At 35.8% G+C, this 27,433-nt stretch overlaps 1 protein-coding gene across 9 annotated transcripts in view; it reads right to left on the reverse strand.

Annotated features, from left to right (window-relative positions):
- The window catches only part of LOC129755971 (septin-7), a 126,298-nt gene that overhangs the window by 64,986 nt on the left and 33,879 nt on the right, over positions 1-27,433 (reverse strand). For 8 of the 9 annotated variants that reach the window (XR_008739361.1, XM_055752705.1, XM_055752699.1 and 5 more), the window contains exon 2: positions 7,967-8,557. The exons of the other annotated variant lie outside the window; for it this stretch is intronic. Coding sequence is in view for 7 of the 8 variants with exons in the window: in XM_055752705.1 (XP_055608680.1) it covers positions 7,967-8,314 (348 nt within the window). In the remaining variant the exon portion in view is untranslated. The remainder of the gene's footprint in view (positions 1-7,966; positions 8,558-27,433) is intronic. 9 annotated transcript variants of the gene reach the window in all.

Consider the following 27,433-nt stretch of genomic DNA (forward strand, 5'->3'; position numbering starts at 1 on the left):
TTTTTGTGCCAATTTATAAAGAAAATTTCTTTGCTGAACAACTTTGTTGAATACCGTAACTTTGTATATTATTAGGCAAAAAAATTATAAGCTGTTCAACAGGTCTTTTGGCATTGAAAAACAGTAAACGTAATTGACATCACTACGAAATATTGCATGAAAAGTAATCATGCAATATCTGGCTAGGTACCCAGCAGCGATGTCAATTGAATTTATTGTTTTCAATACCAAAATACATGCCCCCATTTAACACCAAATAACTTTTTTGTCTAATAAGATACGAAGTTACGATCTTTGACAAAGTTGGTTTGCGGAAAATTTCCTTTAAAGCAACAGAAGTAACAAAAATGATGTTGATTTTTCAGAACAAAATATATAATTTTCCCATAAAAACCTAAAAGTTTTACTCATGTAAACATTACTTAAATATTCTACAAAAAATTATGGATAAATTTCGAACTAAAACTAAGCTATTTAGACACCAAGTTTGAGAAATTCAAAAATGACCCCAAACCTACTCAGTCTAATGAGGAAATTGACTACGCAACAGAAAAGCTTCACTAAAAAATATAAAAAAGGTACCGGTAGTTATTAACGAAATACCGCAATATCTACCGCACCACCAGAAAAAAAGTTTTCGATCAATCAACCATTCATCGTTTTTTACTGCCGATCGTTCGGTAATTTTTCACCGAATGTTTTGAAATTTTTGCAGAAAAAACGGCAAGGAATAGCAAAAAACTGATTGTACATATTTGCCGAAAAATCGGAATTTTTTCGCACGCACAGTGAAAGTTCGATAAATAACTAGTCGGTATAATGAACCCGTAGTTTTCCGGTCAGTGTGAATGGTTTAAAATTTTATCAATTGGAGGAATTTTACCTTTGGTTTAAGGTTATTAAGCCGGAACAAATATAAAATTCTTCTTTTGTCACTCCTCCCCTCCCCTTCAATTTTTCCGAAAATCCAGAAGGAGGAAAAAATAAAGTTTAAGGTAATTTATTGCAAAATTTGATAAATTCTGCGAGAATTCAAACAGTTGTATGTAGAACTGTAAAGCAAAACTGTTGAAGATGGAAAACCTTTTACCCTTCTGTTAGATTTTTTCAAATTTTCAATCTGAAATAACTCGATTTATCGATTTTTGCAATGTAGACTGTATGCAAGTTTTTTCGAGCAATAAATTGAGCAAAATTATTTGGTTTAATTTTTAAAATCCTCCCCTACCCGCTCGTGATGTTTAAACTCCAAGTGACAAAAGAAGGATTTGAAATCTGTTCCGGCCTGATTTCGAAATTATAGGAATTTTTCGTTGCGATTATTGAAATGTTCATGATGAAGTGTAGAGATTTTTAAGCATTTAGTGTGACAATTTCCAACAATTTTGTTCATCAATATATTTTTAATTATGTTCAAATTTTTGTTTTGGATGTTATTTTTGGCAGCTCACTTAGCTTATTGATTCAACAATGTCGTCTGTTTTGGCATACTTTATAGTTTTGTGCTTTAAGTCGGGCATCGACGCTTTTCACAAATGGATTTTTCTTTCAAGACTTTTTTAAATTTACTTGTTTGAAACGCAGACAATATCAACAAGTTTGGAAAAATTCACAATTTACACGATATTATTGTTTAATAATTCGACAATTTAAAAAAAAAACTACTGTTTTAAAATTTAGATCTACAATATGAGATATTCTGTTTAATGAAGGTGCAATCTACAGATACTTGAACCAAACTAGAACCACATAATCTAGAAAGGTAAAGGCTCTCCATTTAGCAGCGTTAATCTCTAAACAGCACCGATGTGACAGTAAATTGTCACCCTGAAAGGCTTCATAAACCTATTGCAAAGCCTCACTTTGCTGATGTTTATTATTGTAAATTAAAGTTAGCTTCGTCATTCAACGAACGCAATCCAGTGCTCCTAAATGGAGAGAGGTATGAAACGATAGATTATGTCTGCCATGCCAAAAGCGACATAACAAGATAGATGTTACTCCGCAGTCAACTAACTATATGAGTATGTAGCCAGGTGGCTTCCACCCATCCTTTTTTTACAGAAAAAGAAACTATGATGATGCGGGTGATTCACACCGAGTCAACTACAACTGACACCACATGTGAAATTATTTTGTCAAATTTAAAAAGACATCGTTTTTATCCTTTTTTTATAGGAATTTAACCCATTCAGGTCATTCTTCCTCCTAAAGATTTCAGCGTTTTATCAAAGGTTTTAAGTTTTTTTTTCAGGACAGTTTTCACGTGTTTGATCTTGAACATTTTAAATTCTTGAAGATTTTTTTATATCGCCTTACTATCATACTATCATAACAACATCATATCCTAGATTTCAGTTCGTGTAACCTTATATACCGCATTTGTTATTCATAGTGGATAACTCTTTTGAAAGTTAAATCAGGACTCTGATGAGTTTTTTCTTCTATCGCCATTATCCTTTTCATTCGGCCACATGAATTGGACCAATGTTTACCACCAGTGATGAATGGCTACATGACATGCTAGTACCGCCTAGTACATACTAGTCACTTTTGCTGTATCCCATGTATTATATTCTTGGCTGAACACTTTTATTATGCTGAAACATAGGGAGAGCATTGAAAAATTTAAAATTCAATCGAGGGATGTCCTAAAACTTGCTTCCAAGGACAAATCTGGAGGACCATCTGATAAAAAATGTGGACTGTAAAATCAACACCCCCTCGTGCTCACCGTGGATAGAAAGAATAAATATTGCAAGTTCTGAACAATAGCATTATCTCAATAAACAGTGTTCAATATTCTGAAAGAAAGCGTTCAGCAACAAGATGTATGAATATTGTCCGTATGGACGGAATTGATGTATTGATGATGATAATTTTTTTTATTTGTGACACTTTACCAACGTTCGGCATTCTTGTCATTGTTGGATCCAGTGATTTCTGCATTCTGATGAATAACATTTATTAATACAAAGCATATGGCACACTAGACTGAGTCGATTTGAGGTCATTTTTGAATTTTTTTAACCCGGTGGTCTTAAAAACTTTGTTAGTGTTCACAACTCATCCATGATTTTTTGCAGAATTTTTAAGTAACGTTTATGTATGTATGTATGTATGTATGTATGGTTCCCCCATCGGTAGCAAGGTCCTGCCTATGTCTGTGTGGCTTGGCCTTTGAATTACTTCTCAGGCTTCCACGGCCGATGGTTCGTCGAAGGAAGGCATCCAACCCTCAGAAACCTACAATGGTTGGCAATCCACTCCGCTTGTAATAGTTTCTTCAGGTTATCCCCAGATGCATTCCTTCTAAAAATATATGAATATCATATATAGATCTGCAGAATAAGGAATTATATAACACAGGAAAATAAAAAATATAAGTATAAGCATATAATGACATAATGATGATACAAACAATCAAAATTAAAAATAATTATGATAATTTTAAAAAGGATACAGCCACTTCCATAGCAGTTTTGATTTGCAACAAATAGAATTTTTAAGTAACGTTTATATGAGCAAATTTGAACTTTTATGCTTGTATGGGAAAAATTGAATATTTTGTACTGAAAAAACAACTTAATTTTTTTTTTCTTCTGTGGTACCCAACCTCCTAATGGTTTATGTGCCAATTTATAAATACTTTGAATAAAATTTATCGCTAAACAACTTTGTCGAACACCGTAACTTCGTAACTATTAGGGAAAAAAGCTATTAGCTGATGAATAGGGGTATTTCTTTTCGAATAACAAAACAAAAAAAAATCAATTTAATTGACATCACTGCTTTTGCCAAGCGGTATTGCATGACAACTTTTCAAGGAATACTACGCTAGGCACAAGCAATGATGTCAGTTGAATTGATCGGTTTTCAATGCCAAAAACAGCTAATAAAAATTTTGCCAAATATGATACGAAGTTACGATCATCAACAAAGTTTTTGAGTGGTAAATTTCCATTAAAAAAAATTATAAATTAACAGAAAAAACTTTAGGAGGCTCGGTTTCACAGAAGAAACAAATATGATGTTGATTTTTCAAAACCAATTATTTAATATTTCCATACAAACATAAAAGTTCAAATTTACTCATGTAAATTTCATGTACACATTTCCCGATTGAGATTTTTTGATTTTCCTTGTTTAAAAATGCGCAAATAAATATGTTTATCAGGTAGTTTGACCAACAATTGAAACATATTTTTATGCAAGTTGAACGTTAAAGTGTGAGAGGACTTAATTTTTTAAGTTTAATCTTGAAAATCAAAGGATATTAGAATACGGTTATGGTAAGAAAATAATTCTAGTTGTCCTGACCTTAACCGAAAATTGTTACCTTCTTTGCAGTTTTTAACATCATCTTCGCTTATTATAACGAAAAATGCTTTATTTTTATTATTTGCATTGGATAGTTTAAAGTTTAGATATGATGCCATGTATATAATACTTTTAAAATTTCAAATTGAAAGACTGAATATTACTTTTGATATAGGGCTTGAGATATAGCTCAGTTGGCAAGTCTGTTGTCTTCTGAGCCGATGTTCGCGAGTTCGAGCCCAAGAGTAAACATCGAACACAGTTGTACCGGATAAGTTTTTCAATAACGATCCGCCAACTGCAACGTTGATAAAGTCGCGAATGCCATAAAGATGGTAAAACCACTATAATCGAAACAAAAAAAAACATCTTGAATCTGAATTCTGAATTTTGAAAAATAATCATGCGCGATGAATTTCGTATGACATAACCAATCCATAAATAAACCTAATTTCAAGTTTGAATTGATTATTTAAATTTTAATATCTGACGCTTATTTTATTTTCGGAAAGGAAGTCAAATTGTATTTTAAAGTTTGGCTACTGATTGATATTCTAAAATTTTTCTTCAAAAGTTCAAACCGATTCCGATGAACCTCATTCATGATAAGCAATCTGAAGTTTTATTTCGGTTCTCATATTGAATGCACTGAATCATGTTTTATATCGGATACCTTTATTATTATTATTTTTTTTTTTTGAATGCGCTGAGTTCTAGATGCCTGAATCTATTTATCTAAATTCTGGTTAATTTATCTGAAATCTAAGTTTGAATCCTGTCTCAAAAATGCATGTTTTTATTCGATTTTTTATTTGAAATCCAACTGGTTTAAGTTGACCGAGTTAGTATGAATAACTGAATTCATATCTATCTTTTAACGTTCTATCAGCATTAATTTTTTTTTCGTCAAATCAATTCTATATTTTTGTCGAACTCTTCAAAATAACTCTCCCAGTTTAGCTGTTTGTAAGGTTTCTGCTGTTTTTTTTTTTCAATTTTCGATTCAGCATAACGTGGATGTCCATAATCAAGTTCCCGTTTTTGTCCTGATTTTCCCGGTTAAGATTTTAATCTTTTTTCCGGTTTCAACACACCCAGATGAATGCTTTCTATACCGTAGAAAAGACATTTTACAAATTTTTAAAGTAAACGTGAATGAAACGAATTTAAATTTCAAAATTTTGTTCTAAATTTGATTGCTAACACACGTTTACAAAATTTACCCTTTCTGAAGAGTCAAGAATTTAAATGCTGGTTTCTATTTGAGGCGCTGACTCTAAGCAATCAGCTTGTTGTTATAAGCCCAAGAGTTGATTGAGATTTTGTTGACCTTTAAATATACCTATGTCTCTATTTATTTAAAAAAAAAATGTGTATCTACCCATTTTAGAAAAACTGAACAAAATTCATAGGATTTCAAAATTTTAGATAACATATACAAATACATTAAGTAACATCAGTTTTCATTTCGCTTATTTTTCCGATTCTGTGAAACACGGAAATCCGAAGAGATTCAAAAGAATTTTACCCGAAAAGAAAGGCATTGTCTTATAAGATCTACAACATCTAGGAAACATCTGGATCCTTGAGAGCAACTTAAGTTGATGGAAATAGTTTTCGATTTTCATATAAGGCCCCCCTTCGATCCAAAGGGTTAAAGGTGCATAAACGCTAATTTCGAGAAACACGCTTTTGTGTGGTGTTTTGTTATTTTACGTATAATTTTAAAAAAAACTGTGCTTTTCTTTTGAGTTTCAGAATATAAAAATAAGATTCTTAAAATCTGAAAAAAATGACGTATAAAAAATGAAGAATCGATTGGCGTTATTAATTAAAAATCGAACATTTTTGCACTTATACCTATTTAGGCCTCATATAGGTTTATGAGCTTATCCATTATCAATGTTGATTTAACTCAGAACTGATGAGATTTATAGCTTCCAAACGACATATCATTTAAAATAGAGGTGATTGAGAAATTTCGAATTCAGTACCCAAAAATTTCTAGAATCAGCATTACAAATATAAGAATCTAAAGTGCTGTTCACCTGTGTAACTTGAAAATATAATTTTCATTTTTGATTTCTATTTAAAGTTTCCAACTTAAAAATTGCAGTTTTTATAGAAGTTTATCTTTTCCACAGAAATTCTCAAAACAGACTCTGATTTTGAAGCTGCATATTTGTTTGCGAATTGCATTTAAATCTTAATCATGGATTGTAAATTTGAAATTTCAGTCTAATTTCTGGATAAGAAATCTTAATCTTAAACCTGAATTCTTAATATGAAGTCTTCATCTGCATTTTGAGTCGGACTTTTGTATACATAATAAAAATTTTAATCCGATCTGTTAATTCGAATTTTCTACCTGATTTTTAGTTCAAATCGAATATAAATACGGATTCTGACATTTTTATCAAAGTTTTGAGTATAAATTCTGTGTGATACTTTGTCGGCAAACAGTCCATGAAATAGCAACAGCGACTTTTTATTTATGATTCCAATGTTTCGATCCTTGATCGATCGTTGGAATCATAAATAAATAGTCGTTTTTGTTAGACTGCTAACCGAAAAAGTATCCCACATGATCCATTAAAAGTCGACAAATCACATATGAATATTATTTCTGAATCTGATATTTGAATTTTTAATTAAAGTTGAAAATTCTGTTTTAAATTTAATTATTTGAAACAGGTTTTCTAAATTCGGACTCTTACAACATGTTATTTCTAACATTTGAAGGAAATGCTCAGTTAGGGTACAAAAACTTGCTACTCCATCTCTTGTTAAATCATAACAACAAAATTGACAAATTTGTACTCAAAGCTTCTGAAGAAAATATTTTTTGATGAACTATTCAGTATGTAAGTTTATAAAAAGGAAAAATATTTTTTTTTGACAGTATTTCCCATTTTTTCCGGTTTTCCCAGTACTATTTTCAATTCCCGGTTTTTTCCCGGCTATACTGAGACTTTTCACTAACGTAAAAACCGGAATTCAGTATTGAAAAAACCATTTTTCGGAATTACCGGTATAACTATTCTTACTTTCTCATGTTCAAAATATCAAACGCAACCATATAACTTATTTGGTAATACCTAATGTCAACTATATTGAATATACTCAGCCAGGGTTCTATACATTTTTGTTTTCGCACAGTTTCGGTACAGTTAATGACGGTCGCCATATAAGTAGAAGACAAAAATTTGAATTTCGACAGCAGTTGTCTTTAAGACAGTACTTAAAACAAATAACTGATAACTAAGGCAATGGAACACACTATCTATTGAATTTTCATCGAAAAACTGAAGTCTTACTTTGGGATTATGATGTTTTTAGTGTGCAGTACTTAACCAGAATTAGCTTCTCATAATACTTTTGAAAATGTTGCTTTCGAATATTCAAATTTAGAATCTCAACGCATTCTGATACTCGACGAGTTACACTGCAATGCACCGATGCATAGCGAAGATGCATCGTTCTCGAGTACCGGTTAATGGGACCCAACGAGATGCAAATTAAAACATCGTATAAAACGGCCATAAATCATCATTCATTAGATGGTAAAAAACAGAGAGAAACAGTGATAAAATGACCACCGTTTCTGATTCCCCACCCCAAATAATGTGGTTCAGAATATGCTAACCTTCTCCCGTTCCGCCTTGTCCATTTTGGTGAACTCGTTCCGATCCCGATCGATCTTGTTGAATGAGGACGAATATTTTGGCAGCGTTGGAGGTGGAATGGGCCGGGCCGCTATCGTGGGCTTCTCGTGCGTTTTGTTGCTACTGTGAATGCCGGCCGTGATCGGAGGATTCGGAGCCGTGCCGGATATCGGAGTGCCAGCGCTACTATTGCTGCCGGAAGCCGACAGGGGGCTGCCCGATTGTTGCTGCTGGAAGTTGGCCATGTAGGCACCGGGCGACGATAGGATCGGTTTGACCGGAGGAACCGGCGGTCCGGACGAAGGTTGGGTCGGCGTTTGTGCACTCATATTTTCATAGCCTTCCACCGACGACGACGACTGACACTGAGAAAAGAGGCTGGCAGCCACTGGGCAGTACGGCACACTTATGCTTTCCGAGGAAACCGTAGGGCAGGGAATCTTCCGCAGCCCCTACTTTTTGCTTGAGCTTGATCGGAATGTATCACACACTATCACACGTTATTCACACTGTATGTAAACTATCCTGCGCTCTGCTATGCTTCTGCTTCTATCAATTGCTAGCGATCGTTGCTGGAAATATGATAATAGCACACTTAATTATTCACATTAATCACACTTCATGTTCATGTTCGCTCCAGCCGTTTGGATATATGCGAAAGAGGCGATAATTGCCAGCCATCTTAGAGAGGCTCTCCCCATTATCCCCGTCCGTCTTCTTTCGCCATTTTCCACTGGATGCGCTTGGAAGTGAAGTGCAAACAACGATTTTACGCGACGTCGTTATGTGTGTTGTTACCGTACTGTGTGGTGTGGGTTGCTGTACTTAACATATTCACTAATCGGCCACCCTCGCCTCGCATCGCTAGATGTGCTCTATGTGCCCGACGACGTTCATAGACACAGATCATCAACCACCCCATCAAAACAACCTACATCGCAATATCAAAATCAAACTAGCCATATTTCCATATTATTAACCCGGTGAATGTTGCATCCCCCCATTTATTTAAGGCAAAAGTAGCGGCAAGAAAATTAATAAGCTGCAGACTGGGGTCAAGCTAGCGCGGCATCCCGCTCATCACGAATCAGATCAGATCAATCATCAATCGTTCGCTAGCTCACGTCACAAAACAACTTTGATTGGCCAGATGGCGCTGCTTTTGCCGGTCTCTCTGAAGTAGACAATGAGCGCATGATTGATTTTGAATCATGATTTTGAGTGACACAAAGCCGCTGAAACCAGGGCAGCATCCTTCCGATTCTTCGTTTGAAATTAATATGCCACTTCATCAAAATTCAATCACTCTATAACCCTCGGCTGGTCGTCGTCTCTGTGGTTGCGATGTTGTGTTCATAGAGAGACTATATGACTGCAAAAGTGAGACAGAAACCTAGCAGAAGCAAAAGCGGTGACAGTTAATTGAAAGGAAAACTTAACCCTCTTTTGGCACTAATTATTTTTTAATACAATTTCACTCGCCAAGCTTTGTCGTCGAAGACATAATTCATCTTCATTCCTACATTGTAAACAACAACGCGACGGGATGTTCGTTCATGTTTTGCCTTTCATACATTCATGTGGAATGGCACTACGAACTTACGAGGCTATAGAAAAGGTACATTCAGAAGCGTGTCTTGCGTGTCCCCAAGCAATCATTAGTCATTAATTTTAATCATAGCGGAAAAATGGACAACTTTCATTCATTACGACAATCGGTTAAGTTAAGATGTAACTGGAAGACGGGTGATTATAAAACCTATTATCAACTTCATAATTGAAACACAATAAAGCACTATTATCGGTGTAAACTGCACCATTCTGTTTGTTAATCGACTGCAATACTTTCTTGACAAATTTCACACCAAAGTGTAAACAAGGCTAAGTAAGATCTGAAGCGAGTGCCAGAATTTTTACACTATGGTGAAACAATAGAGTAGGGGAGACTACTACACCCACAGATCAAAACGAATGCCAAAAATGACATCCTCAGTTAGTGGTAATATTGACGTAAAGTGATGCTCGAAAACGGTGTCATCGATAATGTAATGACAGCCACATAGACAAGTCGAATCCAACTCTTACAATAACATTTTTTATTGGTGTCATAATTGACTTAAGAAAATGCCCATAAATGGAATAAACTGTCATTTAGAAATTAAATCCTAATGATTTCTTTTCGCGAATATAATGAGAAACGAAAGAGAAACTATACAGTCATGAGACAAAAGAGAATAAAAAGTCCAGCTCATATCAGAGTTGCCAAGTCAATAAACATTAAACTGAAAAGCTTGTAAAAGTTTGTAGGGGGCTTGATGAGGACAATTTTCGGTCACAGAAATTTGGATTTTAGATTTTTTTTAAATTTCTTCTAACCCACTTAAAACAAAGATATCTTAAAAATTCTTCAAGCCGATTCTAGTTATTTTTTTACCATTTTCTGTACGCAAATGGGGGCAGTACACGAATGGAAGTTCAAACTCCCTGCGAGGGGCAGAACTCGAATCGAAGTACAAACCCCTTGAGAGGGGCATTACTCGAACGACAGTATAAACCCCCTGAGAGGGGCAGTACTCGAATGGAAGTACAAACCCCATGAGAGGGGCAGTATTCGAATAAAAGTATAAAACCCTGAGAGGGGTAGTACACGAATGGAAGTACAAACCCCCTGAGAGGGGCATTACTCGAATGGAAGTACAAACTTCCTGAGAGGAGCAGTGCTCGAATAAAAGTACAAACACCCTAAGAGGGACAGTACACGAATGAAAGTACAAACCCCCCTGAGAGGGGCAGTACTCGGATGAAAGTACAAACCCACTGAGAGGGGCAGTACTCGATTAAAAATATAAACACCCTAAGAGGGGCAGTACACGAATGGAAATGTAAACCCCCTGAGAAGGACAGTACTGGAATGGGAGTGCAAACCCCCTGAGAGGGGCAGTACTCGAATGGAAGAGGTACAGTACTCGAATGGAAGTACAAGCCCCTGAGAGGGGCAGTACACGAATGGAAGTGCAAACCTTCTTAGAGGGGCATTACTCGTATGACAGTACAAACCCCCTGAGAGGGGCAGTACATAAATGAAAAAAAACCCCTCTGAGAGGAGTACTTTTTTTCACTACTCTAATGAGAGTACAAACTCCCTGAGAGTGGTAGTACACGAATGGAAGCGCAAACTCCCTGATAAGAACAGTACTGGAATGGGAGCGCAAATCCCCTGAGAGGGGCAGTACACGAATACATATACAAACCCCCTACGAGGGCCATTACGCGAATGACAGTACAAACCCCCTGAGGGGCAGTATACGAATGGAAGTACAAACCTCCTGAGAGGGACAGTACACGAATGAAAGTACAAACCCCCTGAGAGGGGCAGTACTTGAATGGAAGTACAAACCTCTTGAGAGGGGCATTACTCGAATGAAAGTGCAAACCTCTCGAGAGGGATAGTATTCGATTGGAAGTACAAACCCCCTAAGAAAAGCAGTACTCTAATGGAAGTACAAATCCCCTGACAGGGGCATTACTCGAATGACAGTACAAACCCCCTGAGAGGGGCAGTACTCCTATGGCAGTACAAACCCCCTGAGAGGGGCCGTACTCGAATAAAAGTACAAATCCTCTGAGAGGGGCAGTACACGAATGAAAGTACAAACCACCTGAAAGGGGCAGTACCGAATGAAAGTACAAACCCCTGAGAGAGGCAGTTCACGAATGCAAATACAAACACCCTGCAAGGGGCATTATTCGAATGGCAATACAACCCTCCTGATAGGGGCAGTACACGAATGAAAGTACAAACCCCCTGAGAGGGTCAGTACTCGAATAAAATTACAAACCCCCTGAGAGGGGCAGTACACGAATGAAAGTACAAAAACTCTGAGAGGGTCAGTACTCGAATGGAGGTACAAACCCCCTTAGAGGGGCAGTACACGAATGCAAATACAAACCCCCTACGAAAGGCATTAAACGAATGACAGTACAAACCCCCTGAGAGGGGCAGTATGTACTCGAATGGAAGTACAAACCCCCTGAGAGGGGCAGTATTCGAATAAAAGTACAAACCCCCTGAGATTGGCATTACTCGAATGACAGTATAAACCCTGTGAGAGGGGCAGTACTCGAATAAAAGTCCATTACACGAATGAAAGTACAAACCCCCTGAGAGGAGCAGTACTCGAATGGAAGTACAAATTCCTTGATAGGGGCAGTACACGAATGAAAGTACAAACACCCTGATAGGGGCAGTATTCGAATGGAAGTACAAACCCTTTGAGAGGGGCAGTACTTGAATAAAAGTACAAACGCCCTGAGATTGGCATTACTCGAATGAAAGTATAAACCCCGTGAGAGGGGCAGTACTCGAATAAATGTCCATTACACGAAAAAAAGTACAAACTCCTGAGTGGGGAAGTACTCGAATAATAGTACAAACCCCCAAAGAGGGGCAGTACACGAATGCAAATACAAACACCCTGAGAGGGGCATTACTCGAATGACAGTACGAACCCCCTGAGAGGGACAGTACTCGAATAAAAGTACAAACCCCCTTAGAGGGGCAGTACACGAATGAAAGTACAAAATCCTTGAAAGAGGCGGAACTCGAATGGAAGTACAAATCCCCTGAGAGGGGCAGTACACGAATGACAGAAGAAATGGGTACAATGGACGGATCTAAAGCGCCTTATAGGTGATCCTCCGCGTTGATTAAAATGTCTGGAAAGCTCTATTTTTCCATACAGAACAATTTTAAGCCCCGTGAGGATAATAAACTGCCCAAATTTCCTGAGAGGATGACAAAAAAAGCTAGTTGGTATTTCCTGCAAAGATAAGAAGCTCCGGAAAGCTGGAACTGAACTTTCTGTGAAGATTTTTTAAAAGCAATCTTATAGTTCTTGTGAAGATAGTTAACGGTCTAAATTCCCTGCAAGACTGACTATATAAAAACACTTTGGGAAGATTGATTCAAATGTGTCTAGATCTCTGAGAAGTATCATTGGTTCCTTTGTCTCAAATCTCTATTTTTGGTGGAATGATGTTTAGAACTTTTAAAACGAATGAATTCTGAGGTACCTACAAGGCGGGTAGGTTCTTTTTCTTACTCTCCATTCAATCCATGATAAATAATTAGCCTAAATTTTCAGTTCCGGAGATACAGAACTTTTAAAAAACAAAATTCTAAAAATTTTATAAATTTGGATAAATAGCTTAAAACTTTTATCAACATCGCTATAGAATGTCTTTACATTGAAGATTTAATTTACATGCATTAAAAATATTTAAGATTCATTTTGATTGAAAACAATCTTGAAAAATAGCATCAAAATTCTTTTATTTTGTAGAATTGGAAAACATAAACTAACAGAAAACTTCTATAACTTTTTTCTCAGAAGTAAAAATTATTCGAGTTCCTTGGGCAAGTCGATCATAGAATTAAATTTTGTTTTGTATATATTTGCCATGTTCTACAGTATTGACAAAACAGTACAGAAATTTGTTAAAAAAATTCTTATATTTTTTTTCAAAAATAGTGCTTGGAAAACGTATTTGAATGAATTTTCAATCAGTACTTTTTATTTAAATTTTGGAATCATAAGAAGTTAGAGGGACTTCTAGTAGTTGTCCTCCATAATCAAGGGCCTCGTTTATTTCTAAGTGCAAACTTTCCACGTATTGATATGTTAATGTTCCAGATAATCGTCTTCCGATTAATCCAATTAAAAATCATTTTAGTCGGTTTTTTATAATTAGAGACACATTCCGCCAAGCGGAGAAGAAAAAAAAACACAAATCCAAGCTAAATCAAAACACTCGTCATCATCATCATGCATCATCACGATACAATTTTTTTTCTGTTCCAAGAATCCATCATACCTACCGGGAAATGACCGGAAAGTACTTCGGTTTTATCTTTGTTTACTCTGCTCCACTATGATGATCGGAGCGTGTGCCGTTCATCTTAAAACCAACCGAGACGTCAGGAATCTTGCGCCCAAGATCTCTGTTTCCATTCTGTTCTCGCTTTTCAAGAACGGATGCCCTTTTCCTACCCGCCTTTCAGAGCAATTCTTGTCCATTTTTATAACTGTTTGGTTCGGGGTAAGACCCTGTCATTTTCATTCTAGAACCTTGAGAAAATTTCCGGAAAATTCCTCAAATTTTGATTCATAAACTAAAACGTTGTATGAATTTTTTTTAAGTTAAGAATTTTTCGATATCGAACTTCAACAAAAGATTTCGAGCTAATTTTGTATTTTTTTGTTAATTTGATGTTAAGTGGAGTTCAACTTTTGAAGAAAAACAGTGAATACTTTATCGAAAACAACTTCCATCAACCCTACGAACTTAAAAGATTGCAACAAGTCTCATGTGTGCAATTCATGAGACTGTGTCGCCTCTTCTTACTTGCTTGTTCAACCCAAGTCCATAACCATACACTTGGCAAATGAGAACAGAAAGCATCACTATCGGGAAAAATCTTTCCTCAGCATCCTTTCCCCGAGGGGACTCTCTTTCTCACCGTATCGGTCCGGATCTTGATACCGCGAATGAACGAGCGAGTGAACGTAAACAAAACGATTCTTTGTTGGGATTACGTTACATTCACGGGGAACTTGTGGGAAAGCGGAAATCGAGAAGTAAGGGGGGGAGGTCGTCTCCATTTAATCAACCTAGAGGTTTGTCTCCAGCCAGCTCAGAAAACTACTTAGAGCTCAGAAGTTCAATAGCAACCAGCTAGAATTGAATAGAAAGGGGTTCAAAGAGAGGATTAATGTTTGTTTGTTCACATAAAAGTAGCACACACCCAAAGGAGGAGTCAGTAGCCATTATGGAAAGTCAGAAAGACACATTCTTCTCGTCGCCCGGTTTCGAGAAAAAGTTGAAAAAAAAAATACATAAAACCTATCTTTTAGCTTACAAACATAGATACATGAATGGCGGTGGCTAACCGTTCATTTAGTATGCATTTGTCGTGCGGGGCTCGAGTATATCACACTATCTACTTGCTAATGCTGCGAACGTTGGAAGCGAAAAAATGCATCTTGCATTCATTATTATCACTAAAGCAAGTTCTAATTGTAACAAACTAGTTTTTTTTTTTTTAGTTTGATTTTTTTACAATTCCGTCACAACCCAAATAGCACAGATTAAGCCAACCAGCATAAGAAAGTTTTATTATGGTTTTATAATGAAATTTCATATGAAAATTTTATAACTGTTTTATTATGGTCATGAAAAATTTATAGATTCTTGATTCAACCATTTCAACGCTAATAAAGCTTTAATAAAATATAATGTTTTATTTGTTTAGAAAGAGTTCTGAATGCTCTATTAAAAGTCCAATAAAACATAAGCTAAGAAGTTTGTTCCAAGCTTTTTTTGCATGATTTATGAAGGCACGCAGTGCTTGATTTTAAAACCGTAATAAAATAAGGTGACAGTTCTCGTTCAAGATGCGAAACAGAACTCGCTTAGGTTAGATTTATATATTTGAATTGGAATTTCCATTTTTCCATACACATTTTTGATAAGTCATGTGTGTGTTTTTTTTTTAGTTAAATAAAAAATATATAAACATCTTTGAAATATCTTAAATCACCGGAAAGCGGTATGGATATCTCTAAAATATTGAGTGAAAGGGCTCAACTAGACTAGACGGAACAAAAATTTGTTGCTTGACGCTACCATTAATCCAAGATGACGCTTTTCTTTTCAAAGCTGTAAATTACTGAAAATCTTATGAAACATCTACAGTATGGGTATCGGATGAGAGGACTAAACGAGTAGAAGTCGAATTTCGTCGTCCGACGCCATATTGAAATCCCAGATAGCGGCTTCCGCTCAACTTGAAAATGCTGTGAATGACTGAAAATTGCATAAAACCCCCGGAATATGGGTATAAGATGAAAAGACTCAACGAGTAGGAGTCGAATTTATCAATATGAGGCCATCTTGAAATCCAAGATGGGCGCTTCCGATTCACTTTAAAAATGCTATTAATCACTGAAAACTCGACATTTTTTATATTGGCTGACGAGCTAAGCAAGTACAAATCGAATCTCGCTGTCTGACACCTTCTTGAAATTTTTTCTTTTCAAACCTGTATATTACTAATAGTCGCTTGAAACCTCCATAATATTTAATCACTGAAAATCAAATCAAACCTCTACAATATTCGTATTAGGTGAAGAGGCTATACAAGAAGAAGTCGAATATGGTATTTTGACGCTATTTTGAAATCCAAGATGGCGGCTTCGGCTTTTCTTTTTCAAATCTGCATATTATTGATTTTCGCTCGGAACCTCCATAATATGGTTATAAGTTGAAAGAACAAAACTAAAAGATGTCGAGTTTTGCTATCTGACGCCATTTTTAAATAAAGAATGTCGGGTTCCGCTGAACTTAGAATGTTGTATTGGGTAAAAGTGCTAAACTAGAAGAAGTAAAATATTTATGCTCAAATGGACGCATTATTTAACTAATATATCAAAACATTCATGCTTATGTCAAGCATAGGTGAATTGAGAGGACAGCCTGAACGCATTAACAAGGATTTCAGGCGAGTTGAGAGGACAGCTTGAAAATCCAAAGGCGAGTTAAGACGACTGCCTGAGAGTATTGACATGAATACCAAGCGATTTGAGAGGACATCTTGAAAATTCAAAGTCGAGTTGAGAGGACGGCCTGAGCGTTTTTAAGAGAGAGGACAGCTTGAAAATTCAAAGTCCAAGTAGAGGACGGCCTGAGTGTATTGAAGAGAATATTCAGCGAGGAAGACAGTCTGGATTTCAAAGGCGAGTTGAGAGGACAGTCTGAACGTATTTACAAGGGTTACAAGCAAGTTGAGTGCGTTCACTCAACTGAACTCACTTGAAAATCCAAAGACGATTTGAGAGGAAATACTGAGTGTATTGATAATAATATCAAGCGAGTTAAGAGGACAGCTTGAAAATTCAAAGTCGAGTTGAGAGGACGGCCTGAGCATATTGCAGAGAATATCAAGAGAGTTGAGAGGACAGCTTGAAACTTCATAGCCGAGTTGAGGGGACAGTCTAAGCGTATTTAAGAGAATATTAAGAGAGATGAGAGGACAGCTTCAAAATATAAAGGTGAGTTGAGAGGACAGGTTGAGTGTATTGATAAGAATACCAAGCGAGTTTAGAGAACAGCTTGAAAATCCTAAGACAAGTTGAGAGGACAGACTGTGTGTATTGATAAGAATATCAAAAGAGTTGAGAGGACTGCTTGAAAAGTCATAGGCGAGTTTAGAGGACAGACTGAGCATATTTAAGAGGATATGAAGCGATTTGAGAGGACAGCTTGAAAATATAAAGGCGAGTTGAGAGGACAGCTTGAGTGTATTCATAAGAATACCAAGCGAGTTTAGAGAACAGCTTGAAAATTCTAAAACGAGTTGAGAGGACAGCTTAAAAAGTCATAGGCGAGTTTAGACGACAGACTGAGTGTATTGATAAGCATATCAAACGAGTTGAGAGTACAGCTTGAAATTTCAAAGGCAAGTTTAGAGGACAGAGTGAGCGTATTAAAGAGAATATCAAATGAGTTGAGAGGACAGCTTGACAAATCAAAGCTGAGTTGAAAGGACAGTCTAAGTGTGTTCATAAGAATATCAAGCGAGTTTTGTGGACAGCTTGAAAATTCAAAGGCAAGTTAAGAGGACAGCCTGAGCTTATTGAATAGAATATTAACCGAATTGAGAGAACAGCATGAAAATTCACAGGCGAGTTGAAAGGACAGCCTAAGGATATTGATAAGAATATCAAGCGAGTTTAGAGGACAGCTTGAAAACTCATAGACGAGTTGAGAGAACCTCCTGAGCTTATTGAATGGAATATCAAACGAGTTGAGAGGACAGCTTGAAAATTCATAGGCGAGTTGAGAGGACAGCTTTAGTGTATTGATAAGAATATCAAGCGAAATTAGAGGACAGCTTGAAAACTCATAGGCGAGTTGAGAGGACAGACTGAGTGTATTGATAGCAATATCAAACGAGTTGGAAGGACAGCTTTAAAATTCAAAGGCAAGTTGAAGGGACAGCCTGAGCGTATTAGAAAGAATATCGAACGAGTTGAGAGCACAGCTTGAAAATTCATAGGCAAGTTGAGAGGACAGCCCAAGTGTGTTGATAACAATGTCAAGCGAGTTTAGAGGACAGCTTGAAAACTCTTAGGCGAGTTGAGAGGACATCCTGAGTGTATTGTTGAGAATATCAAGCGAGTTGAGAGGACAGCTTAAAAACTCATAGGTGAGTTTAGAGAACAGCCTAAGTGTATTGATAAGAATATCAAGCGAGTTTAGATGACAGCTTGAAAATTGAAAGGTAAGTTGAAGGGACATCCTGAGCTTATTGAAGAGAATTTCAATTGAGCATAGAGGACAGCTTGAAAAGAACAGACAATCAAAAATTCGTTCCGGAGCTATGCAAAATCACCATACATTTTCTTAAAAAAAAAATCATTGGAAGATCAAATTTAATTTGAAATAAGTATCGATTATCAAAAGCAGGAGAGGTCAATTTCAGGGTTTGGTGTCGTGCCTTTCAGATAAGCAAGGCTCGAGGAAGGACAAACTTTGGTGCAACGTGTTACCATTTGAAATTAGATAGGGGTATCATAGGAGACATAGGAGTATTTAAACTAATAAAATTTATAAAATCCCTTTTAAAACTTTGAATTTTCTCATAGAACCATTGACAGTTCAAATTAAATTTTCAAGTTGTTTTTATCAAAAATAAAATCAATGCCATTAAAACTTATAAATTCCTTATAGAGTTTTTCGAACTTATAAATCTCTTTTCAACCCTTGCATTTTTTATAAAACAAACGAGAGTTTAAATTTTTGGTTGGTGATGATGCTCTCACGTCACTTGTCTTAAAAAACCCATTATCATCAGTCCAACTGCTTCTCATCTCCTTAATAAAAAAAAAGTCCACCAACTCGTTGTTTGTTACGTCAATAAATGGGGGGACCACCGCTGCAATTTAATTCAGTTTTCGGTCAACATCGAGGAATTAATTGGTGCAGAAGAAGTCCGGCGACAGGCCAGGCCCGGGCCAGCCAAAATAACAGGGCGAAATGGGCGAACTTTCACGTCCAACCACAACAAATGGCCAAACAAACGCGCTGAGGTAACAGATAAGTTGCTTTTTTCCTATCTTTCTGTTTCTCGGCCACAATGTTTAAAAGTTTATGTTTTCTTCTACAGTTTGCTAGGCTTTTTCTTCTGTCACTCTCTTCATTTGGTCGATTTTTGATGGTTGGTGCACCAAATCGAATAACGATCAAAATCAAAATTCAGCAAAACGCGTCCCCCATCAACGCCGAGGCAAGATTCGATTAACAAACAGAAAAACGGACCGGGTGGTGCATCGTCATCGTTTAAAGAGTTCATTTTCTTGCAATCGGTCGTTTTTGAGGTTGGGTTTTGTAATCTTGGGACGACCGACGACACGGCCAGGTGTTGGACTGTTGTTACTTAACCTCAACTGCGAACAACCGATGCACTGGTGGAAATGATTTGTTTCAGATGCGGGTGCCCGGAAAAGAAATTAAACGAAAAACAAACTGTAATATTTCTGGATTTGGTTACTTGCGGTCGATCGTCGGGTTTGGATGCGTGTGCGTTTGTTTGCTTTTCCCGGTCCAATGACCCTGGGCTGGGAGAAATTTTCTCCGAAGAAAACCGCAAATCAAACATCCGTCAATCTATGGGGGCATGGGCGGATTTTCTCTGATTCTTCTTTATAATTGTTGTGGTTATTGATTGAAGAAAGATTTTTTAGTAGCTGAGAAAATTTTGAACTCTAGTGAATTTGTCATTTAAATACTTTTAGAAGCACGGCTTTAAACTCATTAAAATGCCATTTGAAGAAATTTTTCAGAAGATTAATATTTGGAAGAAACATTTCTTTATCAAAATTCAATTAAAACATTAGATTTTTTCGTTAAAGGAGATAAACCGAATATTCGGCCTGCCGACTATTTAGCACTGAATTCCACCCAAAAACAGTGGAGCCGAATATTCGGCTCACCGAATAGTTAAGCTACACCACCATTCTTGACCTGTTTGAAAACCGTCTTAATTCGAGAAAATCGATTAAAAAATCGAACAACGACAACAATTCGAAAAATAGGCACAAGATTTACTTTTCATACATGTTGAAATATCTCAGTTATTTGTGGAACCATTTAAACAAATATAGCTATGAGTCAATTTTAAAATGTTTCAATATTTAGGAAAAAATGGTTAGACTGTGTGAAAATATCAACCGAAAAAGTACTGAAAGTACACATATTGTGGTTTCAAATGTTCTACATTGTTGTCAGATATATTTACAGTACTTGCAATTAAAATTTTCAAATCTCTGTATCGTTTGCCACATAAGAAATATCAACTCCAAGATATTCAGATAAATTAAAGTACACTAAGGTCTTTTTTTACGCGGTTTGATTTTGCTCAGTTTTACTTACACGGCTTCCTTTTACGAGGTTTTTTTCATTGATATGATTCTTCTATACGGCTTTCGCGAATCAACACGTTTTTTGAGCGAAAATATTCCAAGTCCTATACGTTAACGACGGAATTCATACCGCGTAAAAGAACCTTAGTGTATGTTTAATACACTAACGAATGGTTAGAAAAATTTTATCATAAAATCTATTATGTTCTTCACACTAAAGCAAAGTTGTAGTTAAAGTCAGTTTTCTTATGAACAAAATAAAGTACGCACTCGCGATAACCTTAGGGTCTAAGAAAAGCAAGCGAAATATTCTTCTATACACTCAAATTGTTTAATTCCTAATCAAATTTTGATCATTGGGTAAGGTTACTGCAGATTAACGCCAAAATATCGAAAACTAATGCTAGGTGCAGAATTTTACTAAACTTTTTTAAAAATTTCTCTATCTGAATATTTAAATTATTAATCAGATCAAACTCATTTCAAAGGTTCTGGTTCTATAATATAAAAATCAAAATTCTAGGTGTTTCTGTTAACATATTTCGGATGCTGTAACAAGTTTAGGATTCTTGATTTTCAATTCAAAACATCATTAGAAATTAGATATGAAATGCTGTTATGAAATCCTGGTATAAATTTAGTTAAGCTTTTCATTTATAATTTGATTCATGGTTTTTGAAACTCTTGTGCATTTTCAAGATTTTGACAAAAATTTTATGATTGTGAAAAAAATTTCAAGGTTCTTAAACTTATCTCTCATGCAGAATTCAAATGTAATGAAGCTTCAAAACGGCAATGTAAAATTGAAATCTCAGATTCAGATTCATCATTACACAATTCAAAATTTCATTAAGATTCACTGGCTTGTGATATAGCTCAGCTTGCAAGCCTGTTACTTCCTCAGCCGATGACCGCGAGTTCGAGCCCAAAATAAACATCGAACAAAGTGGTACCGGATAAGTTCTTTCAATAACTGTCCGCCAACTGCAATAGTTGCGAATGCCATAAAGATGGTGAAACGACTATAAAAGAAACAAAATAAAAAACAGATTCACAAGTCGGATTAATAATAAATAACTGAAATAATGAATTCAGATTGAAACTCAAAACATCAGAATTTAAGTGAAAGATTCATGATTGAGAGCGCTGAAACAAATTTCACTTCTTGGCTAATATTTGTAGTTGATCTGGAATTTAGATGCTGAAATTGTTTTTTATCAAATGTGAAATTCAGATTCGGATTCAGCTCGGAAATGAGTTATACAATCAAGATGAAAATATCAAGATGACTATTTCGTTGAGGAATTCAAATCGCAAAAAAACCGTAGACTTATTTATTTATTTCTGTCGGAGTTATAACAAATTTAGCCGATTATCCTCCCTCGGCACAAAATTGACTTTTGACATGTTTGACGTTTTATCACTCCATCAGCGTTTTTGCATAATGGCAAGATTCCAGATCCAATTTAAAAAGAGTATAAATTTTGTGAGACCTATTGATGTGCTTTGCAGAGAAAACGGTTGCATTTGGAGACAGTCTTCTTTGTTTTTTAAGCCAATCGTGTCAATCGTTATTTGTTTATCTTGTTTATTTCTTTATCTATTTGTCTATCTTTAAAATACAGGCGAGACTTGTCAACGAAAAGTTTCTGATTGGAAACCTGCCAGGTGACCGAAAAGGGTTCGTTTGGCTGTCCATTACAAAACTATTCTAAATATCTCCCCAGAAGCAGTTCAAATGTTTTGCGCACGATTTTACCACCGTATTTTGTTTATTTTATCGGTGGGCAGCTATTCTACTTCGTAGAAATGAAGTCAGGTCTATTTATTAGTCAGCTAGACGAACCAGTCAGAAAAATTTGACATTTTATCACTTCCTCTGACTTTTATTAAAATTTTAGCTCACTATTGGATCCTCTAGAACTTCTTAAACGATTTACCATGTGAGATTTGGTAGAATAGTTGATTTCCAGCTGCTTTTGGATCTCCCACTGGGACTTTTTTCGATCCTGCCCAAAATGTCAATGAACTTTGGACGCTATCTCAGAAACCACTTGACAGATTGTCACCAAATTTTGTACACGTACTCATTACATTACTAGGTAGCTTTAATCAAATGGTAGTTAAGGTAGTTTTATCAAATGCCAAAGTTCGAACTAAAATTTTAAATTGGATCAAGTTAGCAACATTGCAGATTTAAATCTAAAAAAAATGGGACACTTATTTTATTTTTGAAAACTTGCTTCATTTTTAGCGATGGAAAGCTTTGAATTTACTCAAAAGTTGGGTTGATTGAGCATATTTGTTTTCAACATAGAATGAGTTTAAAAAAAACAGAATAAGTTTTTTTTTAAATTAAGTTCTTTCTTTGAAAAAAAATTCTATGTTGAATCGGATAGGTTCAACCTACTAGACTTTTAAGCAAATTCAAAAACATTAACCATTGATGAAAGTAAGTTCAATATTTTGTCACCAAAGGATTCATTATACAAATTAAGTTTATCATTTCAAAGATTTTAGGACGTATTTTCAAAAGTGACGATTAAATTTCAAAACTTAAAATTCGATAATTTAAAATTGAAAAATAAAAATATTCTATTAATGTATAACATTTTTAAGCAAAACATCGTTGAAAAAATCAGTCATTAAAAGGCGGTTTTCGGAGATCGCTATTTCTCCGCATGTTCCGTTGACTTATAAGAGTCAACAAGAATTAAATATTTTGCAAACCCTGTCAGACCTAAGGATTTTTTCATTTGTTAATGTTTTAGGGACGATTGAATCCAAAAAGATGATCAAAGCAAGTTTCCGAAAATATTCGTAAACTTCAAGCTGAAAACCGCCAGGAAGATCTTTTTCAAAGCAAAATAGCTTGTTATTCATCAAATCCAGTAAATTTTCAGATCACTTGTCATTTATTCCAAAATATGTCATTTCTTTGCCGATGATTTTGCTACTGTCAACAGTTTGCGAAACGAAAGTTCTAAATGACGAGTTTTGCAAAATAGAACATTCAGGTTCTTTTCGTAGTGTTTCTTTATTGTTTTTTTTTGTTTTATAGATTTCCTGTCGTTTTTCACTTGTACACTAAGTTGACGAAACGAAAAAACATTTTTTTATCAATTTCAATGTATTAACCAGTTTGAAAAGAAAAGTCTTAGCCATATATCAAGAATCATTTTTCATTTTTCTTGCTTAATCTGATTCATTTTTCCAATTCAAATCGTGAAAATTTTTAGTAATTTAGAACTCTCTATTCCCGGGTAGGACACGCTAGACAGACAGGTCTGGGTCGCCTCGAATTATCCGATTATGCTGAGTTCTAAAATAAATACTCAACATTTGTGTTCGGTCTTATTTTATTCATGTTTGAATTTTGGTCCGAAAAATTGTTTTCGTAAAAAGCACAACAACTAAATAAAAATAAATGTGACAAAAAATCTTATTTTCCGTGGATGTCAGTGTACTTTTGATAGAGTTGTATAAGATGCTCAGTTTTTGTAAAAACGTGGGAGACTGTAACCTTTTCAAGAGCGCCAAACATTGAATGAAATTCATTCAGATCTCTTCTGCTGGTTGGTAAGTTCTCAACCAAGCAGTGCCTTATCAATTCTTCCTTTTTTTCTCTCATTCGACAAGAAATTGTAATAAGTAAGTGGGCCATCAATACACATACCGAAATATACATAGTTGGGAAAAGGGACAGCTTGAGGGCTTACGTGTGGGCGAACCGGATGGGAAAAAATCGTAAACGAAAATAAGATTACGATGCCTACGGGGCCAAATACTATATCTACTGTAAGCAAGTAAGCAGTCAGGCTCTCTAGTTCCAGAATGGAATGGAATGGAATTCCATAACGTAAGAAAAGATCCAAGAACCGTTCGCTGCAGGGCAGCAGGGGTTTTGGTTTTAGGACGACCGATGTCTGGATTGGATTTCTTGTCTGTATTTGGTATGCCAAACATGGACTTCCCTTCTTTTTGTGGTGCCGGTCGGGAATAACCGATCAGCAGTGGTCTGCTGAAACCGGGTAGAACTTTCATTTCCCTAAAGTTAAGCGCGCGAGCCAGCGTTAATCTGTTTGCTTTTCGGCTGCTATCTTCCGGTTCAACTCAACCATGTTTGAGGTTTTGAAAGTGAGCTCACCTTTAAAAGGGTTACCCCTGAAGCCAAAGCCAGTAGGGTGTGTTGTATTGACAAGTTCAGGTTATCAATTTGGGATTACTGTCCGTTTATGACATCGATTGGAACAGGTAATTGAGTTCACCTGCGGAGCCAACAACTCATAAATGGGACGGCCCCTCGTAAATAGAGAAGAGTGTTTTTCACTCGATTTGCCGGTTTGTTGACCATTTTAAATCACCCCAGGCTCGGTCGTTTTGGCATTCCGAAACACTGATAAGGCACTACTCGGATCCACCTTCTTCATTCATACTCGAACCTACACTTTGTGTAAGTAATGAAGGCGATGACCAAGAAACGGGACACGGACTCTGAAGAAACTGATCACTAATCGATGAGCCCCAAGTATGGTGTAGACAAACTGTCGGAAACACCATCGAAATCAATTTGCTTGTGGAGCCCCCGGGCCGAGAGTTTAGTTTGCATCATCAATAACGGTGGTCGCTGCTTTTACGCCAGCCTAGAAGAAGTGTGGGTGTGGATCGGTAACTGCACGGGGATAAATTGGTAGCGATGAATTATTCATGCTAAATGTGCCACCCCCGAGAGAGAAAGAGGGGAGGCCGAAGGAGGAAAATGTGTGCAAAAGGCTGGGATTTCATTCAGAAACTACTGCTCATACACAATAGCCGGTCTTCGTCCCATGAACGGTTTAGCGCTAGCTCCAGCAAGCTAGCGATAGGTGACTTCCAGGTATGAATTACTAATTGAGATTTGCATTTTGTTGCTTGGAATCTGCTCCTTTCTTTTGGTCGTGAAAATGGTGGGTTTTTATTCTCTGTATGAGAAATGATTCCTAGTAAAATGGCAGCCGACCAATTTGTTTATTATCTCCAACATTTAGTTTATAACTCACTTCTAGTTTTCTTTTTTCAAAGATTCAGCTTCTTAATTTTTCAATTTTGTTACTCATTTCACCGGTTTCCCCAAAATCCTGGAAAAGCATACAGATCAAAAATAAAAATGGCATCATAAAAAAAAGACATACAAGTCTTATTCGTGGTCAAGTATTTGTGTCTTAAATAAAAATCGTGGGAAAAAGTTGTTATTTTTTGGATCCCTTATTTACACTCAAAGAAGAAGTTGCAAAATTTCAATGCCGCTCGGCGCTAACTCTATGCCAAACATGCACTGAAAAGTGCACTGTTCCAAAGATGTTATGATTGAAAAAGCACTACTGGTATAAAGACTCGAGCTCCCAAGCAAAATGATACATGACCACTACATTGAAGCGAAGCAAGAAAAAAAACATTTTATGGGATTTTCATCTTATTGGATAATTTATTAAAAAAAAAATAAAGCGAGAATCGAACCCAAAGCAACATTGTTATTTCAACTTGCCAGTTCGATGACTTAGCCAGTGGACCAACCCAGTCAGTTAGCAAACGAAAGTTTATTGAAAGATTATAGTTGTAAGTAAAACATTCGACAATATCCTTGCTGGATGATTGTTTCCATCCTGCTTTGTCTGCAGCGATGAGAAAGTTTGTTAGTGCCGGTCCGGCATAGAATCTTATGCCAAGAATTCCGCCTCCAAAGAAGGCCATTATTGGAATAAATAGAGATTTTTGGGTGTACTTATTCTACAAATGATATCCTGATCTTATTCAAAGTAACAAACTCAAAACTTGATTTAAAAAATCTGTGATCTCAATCATACTTGATATGAAAATTCTAAACTACATTTCTTCATCTCAATGATGAATTTCAACTTTAAGGTTGTTGAACCTAAATTCTCTATTTCCAAATCTTCAATTTGAATTCGAAATCTGAATTTTAGTATGGATTCCATATTGAAATTCTAAATAAGTTCGGTTCGGCCCGGATGAATTTTGTGGAAAAGTTCATGGATTCGCCCAGATATTTTCACATTAAATTATCACATTGAATCTTGAAGAGTTTTGATGTAACCATCAAAAAATATATTTTTTGAATTTATTTTCATTAAAAAAAAACTTTTTGGAAGTTTAAATACAATTTTAACGATGCAGACGTGCTTCGAAAGAAAAAAGGATTTTTTTTTTGTTTTGAATAAAGCCAGATTCGCCCGTTTTTTATATTGGAAAATTTGAATACATGTGCCTGGGTTTAGCCAAAATTTGAATGAAAAATCCCGGAGTCGTGTATGTGTGCGGGAAAAATTCTTGAATGTAGTGTTACACACGGAGCTTTAGAAAATTTAATAAAACTTGTTTTTGTTGAGTTTAAACAGATGTAGAAAGCTGGCGCTTAAAAGGAAATGTAGGTGGAAAGTACAAGAAAAATAACAGTTTAGAGTAGGCAGCTAAGAGTAGTGAGCGAGCTTGAGACGTTAGTTAGATTATCCAGGGTAACTAGCGAGTTTCCATTCTCAAATTTCCCGTTTTTCCCGGTTGTCCCAATTCATATTTTATGATTTTCCGGTTTTAGAATACAGAAATATGTAGTTTATCAGGATTTTTGACCAGAAAAGTAGAAAAATTTATGATAATTGAATATAGAAGTTTGAGAGTTGAGAAAAATCCTTGATTTTAATAATTTGTGTTTGTTAAATTTTGTTTTATATGTTATCATTTCCCGGACATTTTAACGTTCCCGGGAATCTGGAAATCTGACGATCCTGTTCTCGGGAATTTCCGGGATTCCAGGAAAATGGAAAAGAAGATTTTAAACCTCTACTGCATACGAAACCGTGTATATACATATGTACATACATGGTATTTTCTAATTTGTAGTATTTCAAAACATTTAAAGTTATTTTAATGTCTCAAAAATTCAAAAAGCAATTTAACACCTAAAAAGTA

Source organism: Uranotaenia lowii, chromosome 3 (genome assembly GCF_029784155.1).
Source record: "Uranotaenia lowii strain MFRU-FL chromosome 3, ASM2978415v1, whole genome shotgun sequence".
NCBI classification, from domain to species: domain Eukaryota; kingdom Metazoa; phylum Arthropoda; class Insecta; order Diptera; family Culicidae; genus Uranotaenia; species Uranotaenia lowii.